This window comes from Clavelina lepadiformis, chromosome 8, assembly GCF_947623445.1.
Source record: "Clavelina lepadiformis chromosome 8, kaClaLepa1.1, whole genome shotgun sequence".
Lineage (NCBI taxonomy): Eukaryota > Metazoa > Chordata > Ascidiacea > Aplousobranchia > Clavelinidae > Clavelina > Clavelina lepadiformis.
This window is the reverse complement of record NC_135247.1, coordinates 7,061,007-7,073,369: the sequence shown is the minus strand read 5'-3', so window position 1 is coordinate 7,073,369 and position 12,363 is coordinate 7,061,007. Positions and strand designations below refer to the sequence as shown.

The window sequence follows — 12,363 nt, the reverse complement described above, 5'->3', positions numbered from 1 at the left end:
TAAAGTAGCATGCGACCATGTTTGATATGAAGACGTTATAATATTAATTACGCCATGCAATCAAAAAACGACGGGAAAGTCTTTGTCCGAGGTCCCCTGCTGTCCAAGGTGTCACCACTTTCTGTTACATTTGGCAGCAAGCACAATTCCTCCGTCCAATCTCTTGCCTGCATCTGTCATGCTATGTGATGAAAGTTCCAAGGTACAGTTAAAGGAGGATACTTTTTCGATCAAATCTATTATAGTTATGGCCTGTATTCTATTGTAGTTAGATCTGATAAAAGTAGGAAAGTGTAGATAAATGACTAAAATGACTAAAATTAATGTTTTCAGTGACGAACCTCAAATACAATTCTTTCAAATGTCTAATGAAAAGAACAATTCAAGCCAAACTGACGAAACTGTAAAAATAATTTCAAAGACGTTCAGTAGGCTAAATACTAAAAAATAAAATTCAAACAATGTTTTACAAAAGTAGCCTATGTATGAATTACTAACAATAAATATATATATTTTGCTATATAGCCTACGTTCTTATTAAAATAAAAATGATGGCTGACATGAAATAACTTCCTTATACTTGACACTGATTTTTTTGAAAATACACTTCATTAAAAACAATAGAGGCCTCCTGTCAGTCATGCCATAGTATCGCGAGCCACTAAAGAATAGTTAAACTTAAAGAGGATTTTTGTGTTTGAAATTATTTCAGCTATTGTGGTGATTTCAAATGCAAACAGCATGGAGTTACTTACAAGGTTTTATTCAAAACTTTATAGCTTTATTTTCGTCCTTCCATTAATTGAAACAGCCAGGTCGGCTGTTAAGCCTAAATACTGAGTGACCTTTTTAAAAAAATCAAGATGTTTAGGTATATGTTACAAAACTCTGCATGTAGGCTACCAAATTCTTGTTATAATAATTGTTCTGAAACTTAAAAAAGTTAAAGGCTGAATAATTAGATTTTCCAATCCAACGTTTTTATAAAAAAAATGAAGATACAGCAAAGGTATATTAGCATGTAAGCCTGTTGGCAAGCGGACATTCCTTTGCATTAAGCCAAAATAAAGCGAAATTTACCAATTTTAACTGAAGTTACATTATAATATTTGTAAATTGTATATAAATGAAAGTAACTGTCCGTGATGAATTGAATACAATTAGCTACGAGCGAGTTACGTTTCATTTATCGCTAATTACCATTGTTAGGGCGCGAGCCAGATTACGTCATTAAAAGAATAAAATAAGAAGATGTGGACCAACTATAGGACGACGTTGTCAATTTGCTTGAGGCGATTGAGTAGAAAACCGGTCTGGCGAATGACATCACGCGCATGTCATAGCACAAAAGCATAATTGAGCAAACTAAGCGCGACTGCTGGACGTACAACTAAAATATACAAATAAACGAGTATCACTCAATGCTCGTTTTTACAGTGTCTAACGGGAATTGGTTTCAGAAGATTTTGTTTTGCAATATATACAGAAAATATTTTTTTATAAATATTTTTTATAGAAAAAAATACCCTTTCAGAAACAGATTATAGTAGATAGCCTACAGTAAACGATAACAGGATTGTACAAAGAGTATAAAGTGAGCAGGTTTAACTATGTAAGAGGCGTAGAGAATTATGTTTGTGCTGAGCGTTTTTTTATTGTCGATGGTGCAAGGATTAATTATATCATTATCAAGTTATAACAGCAACCGAAATTTACAGTCTATCATTTAGAAACAACCTATTAATATAAGAAATTTTGTATTTTTTACTGTAGACCTTGAGCAGGTTTTCTGATTATTATTTAAAAGTTGCTACGATCAAGAACCCTAAATGTATTTCTTTTAGATGCAAAGTTTTCATACATTTTCTTTCCAAAGCACACCATGGACGTAAGTCAGTGTACAGTAATACAAGTATTTTTCTTTCTTTTTATTAATGTTCAAAAACGTTTTTATTTTTCTTTTGTTTGGTGTGTCGTAAATTTCTCGCAGACGTTTGACGTTTGCTGCTAATTATGTGGTGAATGATAACTAAAAAAGTTTTTACAACAAACGTATATTGGAAACAACATCCGTTAGAGAAAGTTATAGTGTTTTTTTTCATTTTCAGAACAATGATAATTTAACTCATGATCAATCCAAGCTTAATAGTCAAGAACAAGAAGACATCCGACAAATTGAAAACAACCAGTTACTTCAAGAAAGCGGTATGACAGAACTACTGATCGTATTGATAATAATTATAATAACTAGTCTACTTTAGACATAGACTTTCAGGTCGGCGTCGATCATTTAATTGTTTACGTGATAGGCTAAACTAGGTAATTTTTGTAAGCATTGTGTATAATAATTCAGGGTCAAGAAGTGATGACGAGCAATTAGAGAGGGATTCTTTAAGCAGAATGAAAATTAGCTCTAGTTTGAGTTCCAGTTCAGATAGCTCATCATCAGATGAAGAAGAGGAAAACATAAAAGACGTTTCTCCACAAAACAATAGTTCATCATCGTCTTCTTCTGAAGGTGAAAATGAAAAAAACGAAGACGCCAATACAACAAAGCAAGAAAATAATGTGCTTCCGATGGAACCACTTCAATCTTCTGGAGGAAATATAGTTGCAACATCACCCGATGAAAGAGTTTTGGATGCTGCAGATCATGATAAAAATGTATGTGCAATACCACACGAACATCCTCTCAATGAGCTATTGGTTGAGGCAGACGGAAATCATTTTAATGGTGATAAGAAAAACCTCATTCCTCCAGTACAAGACTGCGACATTGTACCAGAGTCACAGGATGATGTGCGACCAGAGCAAGCTATTATTCCTCGAAATAAAGCGGACATAATAGACGAAAAAGAAAATCAGTGCCAAGATGAACTTCCCGACTTGTCCGATTCATCAAGTTCATCTGGTGATGAAAACTCGGGACCACTGGTGATTCGGCAGCAGAAAGAATTACCGGATGAACAGGAAAACTTGGCTCAATCGTTAAAGCGTGCTCTTGAGGAAAGAGAGAAAATGCAGCAGCAACCTGGTCAGTATTGAACTTATCAAACTTCATATAGTTGTTGAACAACAAAAACTATATATATGAGAAGTTGATTTATCTGATAAGAAAAGCTGTGGAAAATGTTAGAAAATACACACCATCTTAATAGTTACTTGAACTATATATTATATAAGCTAACGTAAAATCCCAGTGCAAAGTTCATGTGGGCCAACTGTTCAGTCCAAAATCAATACGTACGCCAGTACTTTATGACGTTGGCTTGTGAATTCTAAACAACCAAGCCACGATAGCAATGATTGTGATCAGCAGTCCAATCAAATTTGTTAACAAAATCGTATTTTTGGAAAACTAAATAGTTTTATGCTTTAAACAGAGAATCCTTTGCATTTCGAGGACTCAGAATTTGCTAGTGATGTTGACGACATGTCTATAAAAGCAAGAACGGCAGGAGATTTTGTAGACAATGAAGCACCTCCGGCTTTACCTCCAAAACTTTCAAAACATCTTTCTACAAGAAGTCCTAAGCCCCCTCCAAAGGAAAACTCCTTCGGGAGACCTTTATTGCATGTCACAGACAAGGTAAAATATGATAGTAGCCTGCATAGCCTACATTCCCTACAACCATCATACTAAAGCAAACAATAGAATAAAGATTGCAAAACGCAAATCGGCAGCTGCATGTTGTCACCCCGATAATGTAGTGGTAGATGTCTGGCTCGCAATTATGCAAGCTAAGTTTGATAGCCCTCCTGGTGGCGCTGCATTGTTTGTGTGACGTCAGTGATCAGTGAATTACTTGTCCGAAGATAGGTTGTACGCATAAACATCGCTAAAAGGGATTTGAATTTAACAAGTATCGACTATCCTTATTTTCATTTTACAATGAGCATGCACAAACATTTAACGTTAGTTGCATTGTTTTTGTTTGTTAGACGGATACCATGCCAAGAGGCAGATGGTCTGATGACGAGGAATCCATCGTTCCAACTGCCCATCGTATAGCTCCTGTTTCTGCTCATCCACCACCGGACCGCATCATCGACTTTTCACAAGTAGGTTTAAATTCTTAATGGGGAAATTGCACATTGGCTTACACAGAATACTCATTTCATAAACCCCGTTGGTTTCAGTCACCAGGTCTCCACAGCAACTCAAAGAAAAAGGATCGACGTAAACACAAGAATGGCCTAAGGTAAATATATACGTTACTTTTAAATGCTTGCACATAACGTCACATGCTTGCTCTCCCGATTTCTGCATTTGGTGTAACTTAATAGACTGGCAGAACAAATTCTATTGTAATATTAACTGGTTCAGCAAGTTTATGCCCGGAGGCTTAACTAAACATTTTGTGATGTATATCATAGTCTAAACGAAATTTTAGACGAGAAAAGAAAATATTTTCTAAGTACAATATTTCTACAGAAACCACTATATAAGTTTAAGAGAGATGATACTTATTGTAACCTACTTAAAGCTCGTAGATATAACAACGCAGTTCATTATAGTGTCGGAGCCAACATCAGAAAGTAAATTTGGTATAATTGGTGATTTTGTATTTGGATATAAAAGCATTTTCCTGTAAACAAGGTTTTAAATTCCTGTAGAAATTTTATGTATATTTTTTGAAAAATCTAAGCCTCTTTATTTCAGTACTCAGCCAGATGACGATGCGTTTAAGAGACCGGCTTTGGTAAGCTTGCACTCATCTAATGCAACAAATATTCCTGATTTAGTTGAGCCCTATGACAGCACGAACGAAAACGAAGATTTAAATAAGCTCATACAAGAAGTCAATAGGTATAGTCCAAAAAAGTAAAGAAAAAAACAATGTATAATATATTTAAACGAACAAAATGCAAGGGATTAAATAAAAGTTGTAACTTAAAAATTTTTTAAATTTGTTTTCTGTTCTGAAGTTATTTTATTTTTAGCCTTGACATCAACGTACAAAAAGAGCAAAAGGTAGATGTTTTGTATCCATCGTATCAACAAAGTCTTCCACCAAAGCAAAATCTTGTCTCATCATACCCAGATGTGTTTTCCAAATTAGCCAATTCGGGGGATAAACCGGTAATAATTTTCCCTTTTCATATTCGAATTAGAAGTTGCTCTATAGCTACCTACGATCTGTTGGGAGCGCTTGTTGTCATATTTGTAGTACAGTATAGCACTGAAAAAAAAAACAACATTCGCAGCACAAGTGGCGCATATTTATCTGCAGAAGTATGAAATCAGTAGAGAAGTATATATAATCTCCGGGTCTGTGAAACAAGGGCGGGACTTTGGCTATTATAGCATATAGGCTATATATTGCTATTCTCACACTTGCGTATATTCCGTATAGGTTAAGTAACGCCCGCATGATTTGAAATTTATCTCATGAAATAAGAATATTTAACCGTATAGTTAATAAATTCCATTAGTTTTGGTAGTTAACGTGTTTGTTACAACCAACATTTCGGCTGAACCATAAATTTTTGTTTCAAAACAATTTCTTTGGTGACGCCTTTATGAGCACAATACATATAGTAATGGTATGGAATATATAGTAGTGTTATACATATAGTGATATGAATATTATGCTGTACTTGCAGGTTTCAGTTACAAATTCAATCGAACCAGAAACGGAGCCGTTTAGGTAAGATGTATAGCCTATATACACCTTTAATGCTCAATTCATGAAAATAATTTAAATATGATGTAACAACGTCTGGTGACACTACTAGAGTAAGGGGCTTCAGAGTTTTTTAATGAGTACAATGATATTTTTTGTTTAGAGCTATTCCGCAAGGACCACTAAACGAAAATCTTCCAATTTTGCCAAAAAAACGACCACAAGTCGAAGATCCTCGAGATGGAGATGACGAGATATCTATAACAGAATCGCATTTTCGGTCAAAAATTTCACACCTAATGGACAACATTTTAAGTTGCTTGGCGCAACTTTGCGTCTGTTAAAAATTTAAATTTTCGAAAATTTTCAATAATTTTGTTTCGTCTTTTTTGCAGATTTCCAGTGGTATCAAATGATGTGCCAAAATCTCTGAATGCGATACCCTACATGTGCGAAGTTTATCCTTCTGATTATACTGATTTTGAAACGGCTTCTGAAACGGACGCAAACAACGATCCGACTTTGGTAAGTTACTTCACGTTGCACTGCACTTTGAACGAAGTCACAGTATCTCGCTGACAAATAATTTATGATAAACATACTGTATATAAAAAAGTTCTTGGTTAAATGGTTTGCTTTAATTCAATCCATTGAAAACTATAATGAATGAGTGCTGTTTTAGCAATACTTAATTTAGCCGAGTAATATAGGTAGCAACGGCATGTAGGGCTATACATGGTTATTTCATTACTTAAGCAACGCAACGTTATAACCTGATTATTTCGTGTGATATCGATTGGCTAATCACCTTGCTCATGCTCGTAGGCAAATCCTTTACATCACGATATTACACCATACGACACGGTAGCAGATTTTGAAACCGACTGGGATACACCAAAGCCTTCTACGGGTATGCTTTTTGCAAGACTATATATAGGCGATAGCGTAAGATGGACAGCAAATCTATAGGAATATTTTTGCAAAAGAGCTTAGCAAAAACGTGAAAATCTCTTGGATTCGCATCTATTATATGCAAACGTAACATAGTGCTTTATGCTAAGGAAATCGTGTAAGTTTAGTTTATGAAAACGTTTTTCAGATGAAAATTTAAACCCAATTGTAAGCGACGACTACCGGATTTGCTCTGGTATTAAGAAAAATCACCACACATTTCCGAAAAGGATGAACCCTGATAAACCACAGCCTAAGTAAGTTTTGTTGATTTTTGTTCAAAATTGTATAGTGTACTGTACATTCAGATACAGGTAAAAATAACACGAAATTTATCTTTATTTATCCAGACAGCGTACTAGCATTAACATGATGGCTATACCCTTGACTGATCCTTCTTCCAATTCTCGGATTCAACATTCATCTTTACCGTTTGTGGATGAAGCTCCACTGCGTCGTCCAAAAAGCAATCCAAACTTACAGGAAGATTTACATCAGCCCGGTGTTTTCGGACAAGTCCCGCATATTGTTGTAACCAGAGGTCCGACAGAGAAAGGCAGTCGACTGGTTGATCCTTTTCCTCAAGAACCGCAGTCCTTGCCTTTGCAACCGCCTAAGAAAAAGACAGTACCCGAGACCAAAAAGGTAAATATATTTTTATTAACTAAAAAGATATTTTTAGCAGGGGTATTCAGATTGCATAATGCGCCTTATAATACATGCTATTTTATCCACTTATTAGAATTCGCAGATCCGTGTGTCTTTGGGTCAAAACAACGGTTTAAACAAAGACACTGCTTTAGTAGAAGGTTCAAACAATCTTCGGATCAATGTTCTTCCTTCAGAAGATCCCAACGTTATCAACTTGAATATTCAAACAACAACTGGAGCTACGGTTCAGCCTATACCAGCACCGCGCAGTCTAACTCCGGAGCCATCGCCTTTACAAGTAACGAAACCTTTTTAAAAGTTTCCAAGGACAAGAATGGATTTGATGTAAATAAAAATCTTTTATTTATAAATGATATGGCACTGGGAATTTTTTTGAAGGTGCAGCCGCTTCAACCAATTACAGCAATTAGCCACAAAACGCCATCTTCCCAACCCTCTGTAGTAGTAGTAGACCAGGCGCAAACCCAACACAGAGTAGTTGACGTCGCACCCATCATCATACAATCCTCTCCTTCGCCCCAGCTAGGTGAGGTGGCTAACCTCTACTTACTGTAGACAGTAAATTAACTTTTACTCTTGCTTTTATATGCTCTTGCACATATTTGAGGGAACTTATCTTGAAAAAAGCGTTATTCACACTTTAGCTTACTGACAATTCAAATACAGATCCTGTTCCAATGCCTGTTACTGAACCAACGCTTTACCCAATAGCACATACTGCTGTGCATACAGAATTTCAACCCGTGCCGATACAAGCTGTCCCAGTTCAACAAGAGCAGTTAGTTAGAACAGTTGTCACACATCCAGTGGTGGTAACTTCTCAACCCCTGGTGATTGAACAGGCCCCAACTCAAAGCAATCCACCGGCAAATAACGTTGTGGTTGAGATTGAAGATCCTTGGCAAGATCGTAACAAGTAAGTGTTTAAAAATAGCTTTAATTTTGGAACGAATGCACGATTTGTCATTCTTCGGTTGTCTCTCAATTATAATTATACTATTTAAAGCAAAAAAATGCTCCGCTTTATAGGCAGCTTCCAGAAGCTGGCTTAAGGCACGGAGGAGACAGCGGCATTGATCTGACGCATTACGAAGAAAGGATGCGCGGTCGAAAGTATGTTAACAAACTACTTAATCAATTAAGTATTTTTTGGAAAAATAATTTATCAACTCCCCCTCTAAAATGTATACTTTGAACAGACACTCAACGTCATCATCTCAAGATTCTGATTATGACGTGAGAAGAAAATCTTCGAAACGTAGACTGGCTAGTACAGCAGGTGGTTGCCCAGATCAGTGTGAAGTTAGTTATACCAATTCCCTGGCAACTTATTCAGTTACTTAGTCATTGTTTGTAAACAACTTAGTCTAAGAATAAGTAAAGAAATTAGTAAGTGCGGGTAGTAACTTAGGTCAGGGCTTCTCAAAATTTTAGTTCCGCGATCCCATTTTAGAAAAGAAATTTACATGCGACCCCTTGATGTGTAACCTATACGTTAATGATATTAAAACAATAAACGTCCAATTAGCTTACAAATATCAAGTGGTATTTTTGCCTCTGGTATATACATGTAAATACACACAATCCACCAAAGTACAGTAACTGTAGCGTACAGTAATAAAAGAACCACGTTATGGAAACAGTAAAGCAAATAAAAAAATTAACAAAAAAAATTCAATTTATAACATTGAATTTGTTTCACGACCCCAAAGTTACATTTCGCGATCCCAAACGTGACCGCGACCCACAGTTTGAGATGCCCTGACTTAGGTAATCAACTTCATGTGCAAATAAGTATCTGATTAAAAATAAAACCGCATGAAAAATAGCCAACTTCTCGTTTTGAATAAGTAACTGAATTTGTGACTAGGGTACCGGTAACCAGCTTTACGTCGGTGTTGCTTGTTGTGTTGCATGCAAGCAAGCTTATAACGCAGTATACTATAACCATTTATAGTTTCATCTGTAAACGTTTGTTGTATTTTTTTCATCAGATGAGCTCAGTACAAACGGCGGCATGCCCGACAAATACGTCGAGTGGTATAAAAGAAAATACTTAAAACCAACCTGTTGCTATTCATTCGTCAAACACTTCATCTTTGTTCTAAACATTATTTTTGCCATTGTAAGTTTACAACCCTTTCTGATGATGATGCATAACTTGTGCACAACTTCTGATTAATGAGAATTTCTATGTAGGTTGGGTTGGCTCTCTTAGGTCTTGGAATTTGGGGTTTTGCTGACCTCGTTAACAATGGGCTGGAAGACCCACACCTAATCTTATTGGATCCTATCTTTCCAGTCTTTATCGTTGGCTTCGTTATAGCTTTCATATGTATCATAGGAGCTGCCGGATTCTTCCGTGATAACATTTGTATGATAAAGTGAGTGGTTATATATAAAATTAATTTCAAGTATGTGGAGAAACTGTCAGAATTGTGATACGCTGTATAGTTGTTAAGAAGATATTGCTAAATTTAATGACTGTTATTATTCGGAAGAGCAATATCTAACGTTGTAATGTAATTTCAAAAACAACTTTTGCGTGATTGATACGGGGTTCGATTTTATTTTCTGATTAAACTTGTTTAGGCTATGCCGAAATTTTACATTTCTAAAATTGTTCTTAATGTAAGCACACTTTATGCACTGATGTAGGTTTTTTGGATGGTGCCTTGTCATAAGCTGCATCTTGTTTATCGGAGGTGGGATCTGCTTTTGGGTTATGAAAGACACTATTACAAAATTTGTAAGTTACAATGCTTCATCGAGTCGGTATAGCTTGTTTGGTGATATGTGCAGTTGTGCAGGTTTGGTTTTATGCACGCAGACTGATGTATCTCTCAAGAATCTCATTGTGAACTACAACACTACTTCCAGAAAAGTGTCGTCTTTTACCATCGACCAAATACAGATAAACTTTCAGTGTTGTGGAATTTCCTCCGGAAACAACTCTTTCAGTAATTGGTACCAAAACAAGTAAGTTTCTATACGTTTCCAAATAGTCTGGATTGTTTTATGATGCAACTTTCAGACAAAAATTTTTCTTTGGGCAAGTTCGACGTCAAAAACGAATTGTAACACACTCTCATCTCTCTATTAGAATGCAGAAGTCGAAATATTACTGGGATATTTTTAAAAAATTTTAATTTTTAGAGATTTTCCTTGCAGTGATGCTGCCCATTGTCAACTGCCCGAATCATGTTGTCCTAGATTACAATCATCGGTAAGAACTGGTAAAATATCACCACAAACGCAGTTAACTTTTCAGAGTACATTTGAAGGTCGATAGTTACTTATGCCATGTTTCAAACAACGTAATTTCAAAACTGACTTAAAACAGTTTACATGTTTTGCAGGGAGACTGTGACAAGCATCAAGCAAGTGAGTTTCGGCTTTAAAATCATCCTGCTGTTTTACCTTATGTGTTTCAAATTCAATGAAGAGATCTATAATAGTAGCCTATATTCTTACTGCCTAAAAAGTAAATAATCCCATGCATACACTTTACGCAGATTTTAATGGATGTATGGATGCGATGTTCAAATGGGTGAAGGGCCACACTCCTCACATAATCGGTGTATGGCTTGCAATTATCATTTTGTATCTGATCCATTTCATCTGCATATACTATATGGTAATGAATTGAGCAAATGGATTTTTAGCTTGTCCCGTTATTTTTGTAAGGAATGTTACTTTGCATAAGATTTCCTGTTTTGTGTTGACTAGATGTTTTTCAAAAAATCCGTTACTACTTGCACACAAATTTCTGCGCATACAGGTCAGGGAAATCAGATACTTCCAACTTATTTTGGACAAGATCTTTTCTCTGAACGAATCGGAATCAGAGCCCAGTACTACGAGCAGCAGCGAAGAATCGACCGACAGTGAGTACGAGGAACGTCGCAGAAGACGACGCCGGCGCAGGAGACGTAGAAGAAAACGCGCCAACAAAAGACGGCGAAGCTATCACGTGAACAGGGCCTATCATTGACAAGAGATTATTGTTATGTTAAAAGCAATGGAAATATTTGTGTTCAAAATATCTTCGACGCTTCGGCGTAAATAATAAAAAGTGCTGTCAATGTTGGTTAATGCAGCTCAAGGTCATTTGTCGTTATTTAGATCGAAATGTTACATCAAATTTGGACAAAATAGAAGGTTTGTTTGTTAATGCAGAAGCCTGTCATTTGTCAATATCACTTTATTCTATATTTCTATTATTATTAACAGGTTTCTTAGCTGTTTTTCTCGACGGACTTGTTATCACAATCACTTATTTTTTGGCACTTTGCATTATTCTGTATATAGCGTTTATATAAATTCCTGCAACATTTCTGAGATTCGTCAGGAATGACTTTATTGAATTTGTGTCATGAGGGTGGCGCGTTGAATAATAAAATATTTAACGCAAATACTGGTATTTTGCTTCAAAGTATCAATAGCAAAATTAAATTAAATATTATTATTAAAAAATAATTAATTAATAAAATTTATTTTAAACTAAGACATGTAGTTTTTATTGAATTCTTTGAGTATTAAACTACTTCTTAGCTATATTATATCAAAAAAATTAATACCATATCAAACTCTGCTAGTAGAAATTTGGAAAAATGAGTTACCGAAGGAAAACTTGGCATTTTTGAATTTTTGAAAAGAAGGTGGCTGCCGATAACAGGCGCCACAGAGTAAGTAAATATTCTTTTTGTTCCTTTGGTGATCTTTCTTAAAAAATTGGACTTCCGTATAAAGTTTTCTACGTGACGGTCGTTACACGAAAACCGCTAGGAGACGCCGCGAAGTAAAATATATATAGAAGCTATATACTTTAAGTTTGTCTGATTTAGTCCTTTACTAAGAAAGTCATTTCCTTGGATGATATCACTTGGCCATAAACACATTTTTGACGTGTGATTATAATGGCTACTTTCGAAATATTACTTTGGCTGAGAATTTCCCAGAATTTAAATTTACCATGTCATCTCCGGCAATTTTGAACAAATTGTAATCCTTTAATGTTACAAGTAGTGACATCGCCAACTATTCATTGGAGAGAAATTTTACAAACAACAAATTTATCGAACACAGAAGTTACGTAATGTGCAACTATTGT

General features: G+C 35.6%; 1 protein-coding gene and 1 long non-coding RNA gene across 4 annotated transcripts; one reads left to right on the top strand and one right to left on the bottom strand.

The window, feature by feature from the left end:
- LOC143469712 (uncharacterized) lies at positions 1–845 on the bottom strand. The gene is made up of 3 exons (XR_013119189.1): positions 756–845; positions 342–401; positions 1–181 (listed from the first exon to the last, which is right to left on the bottom strand). It is a non-coding gene; the product is annotated as an uncharacterized LOC143469712 (long non-coding RNA).
- Positions 846–1,728: 883 nt separating this feature from the next.
- LOC143469216 (uncharacterized) lies at positions 1,729–11,665 on the top strand. 3 transcript variants are annotated; one of them, XM_076966832.1, is made up of 27 exons: positions 1,729–1,888; positions 2,109–2,205; positions 2,354–3,034; positions 3,384–3,589; positions 3,943–4,062; positions 4,141–4,202; positions 4,664–4,810; positions 4,945–5,083; positions 5,608–5,651; positions 5,791–5,907; positions 6,023–6,152; positions 6,453–6,537; positions 6,727–6,835; positions 6,929–7,223; positions 7,321–7,527; positions 7,629–7,776; positions 7,917–8,166; positions 8,280–8,363; positions 8,450–8,529; positions 9,245–9,375; positions 9,450–9,634; positions 9,909–9,999; positions 10,081–10,229; positions 10,422–10,476; positions 10,610–10,634; positions 10,766–10,887; positions 11,032–11,665. In XM_076966832.1, the coding sequence occupies exons 1-27, from the start codon at positions 1,883–1,885 to the stop codon at positions 11,242–11,244; spliced, it is 3,978 nt and encodes a 1,325-aa protein (XP_076822947.1). In that variant the 5' UTR covers positions 1,729–1,882; the 3' UTR covers positions 11,245–11,665. The 3 variants fall into 3 exon arrangements, with proteins under 3 accessions (XP_076822947.1, XP_076822946.1, XP_076822948.1); XM_076966831.1 differs by having other exon boundaries at positions 10,407–10,476; XM_076966833.1 differs by lacking the exons at positions 10,422–10,476; positions 10,610–10,634; positions 10,766–10,887; positions 11,032–11,665 and having other exon boundaries at positions 9,450–9,636; positions 9,910–9,999; positions 10,081–10,221.
- Positions 11,666–12,363: the final 698 nt, after the last annotated feature.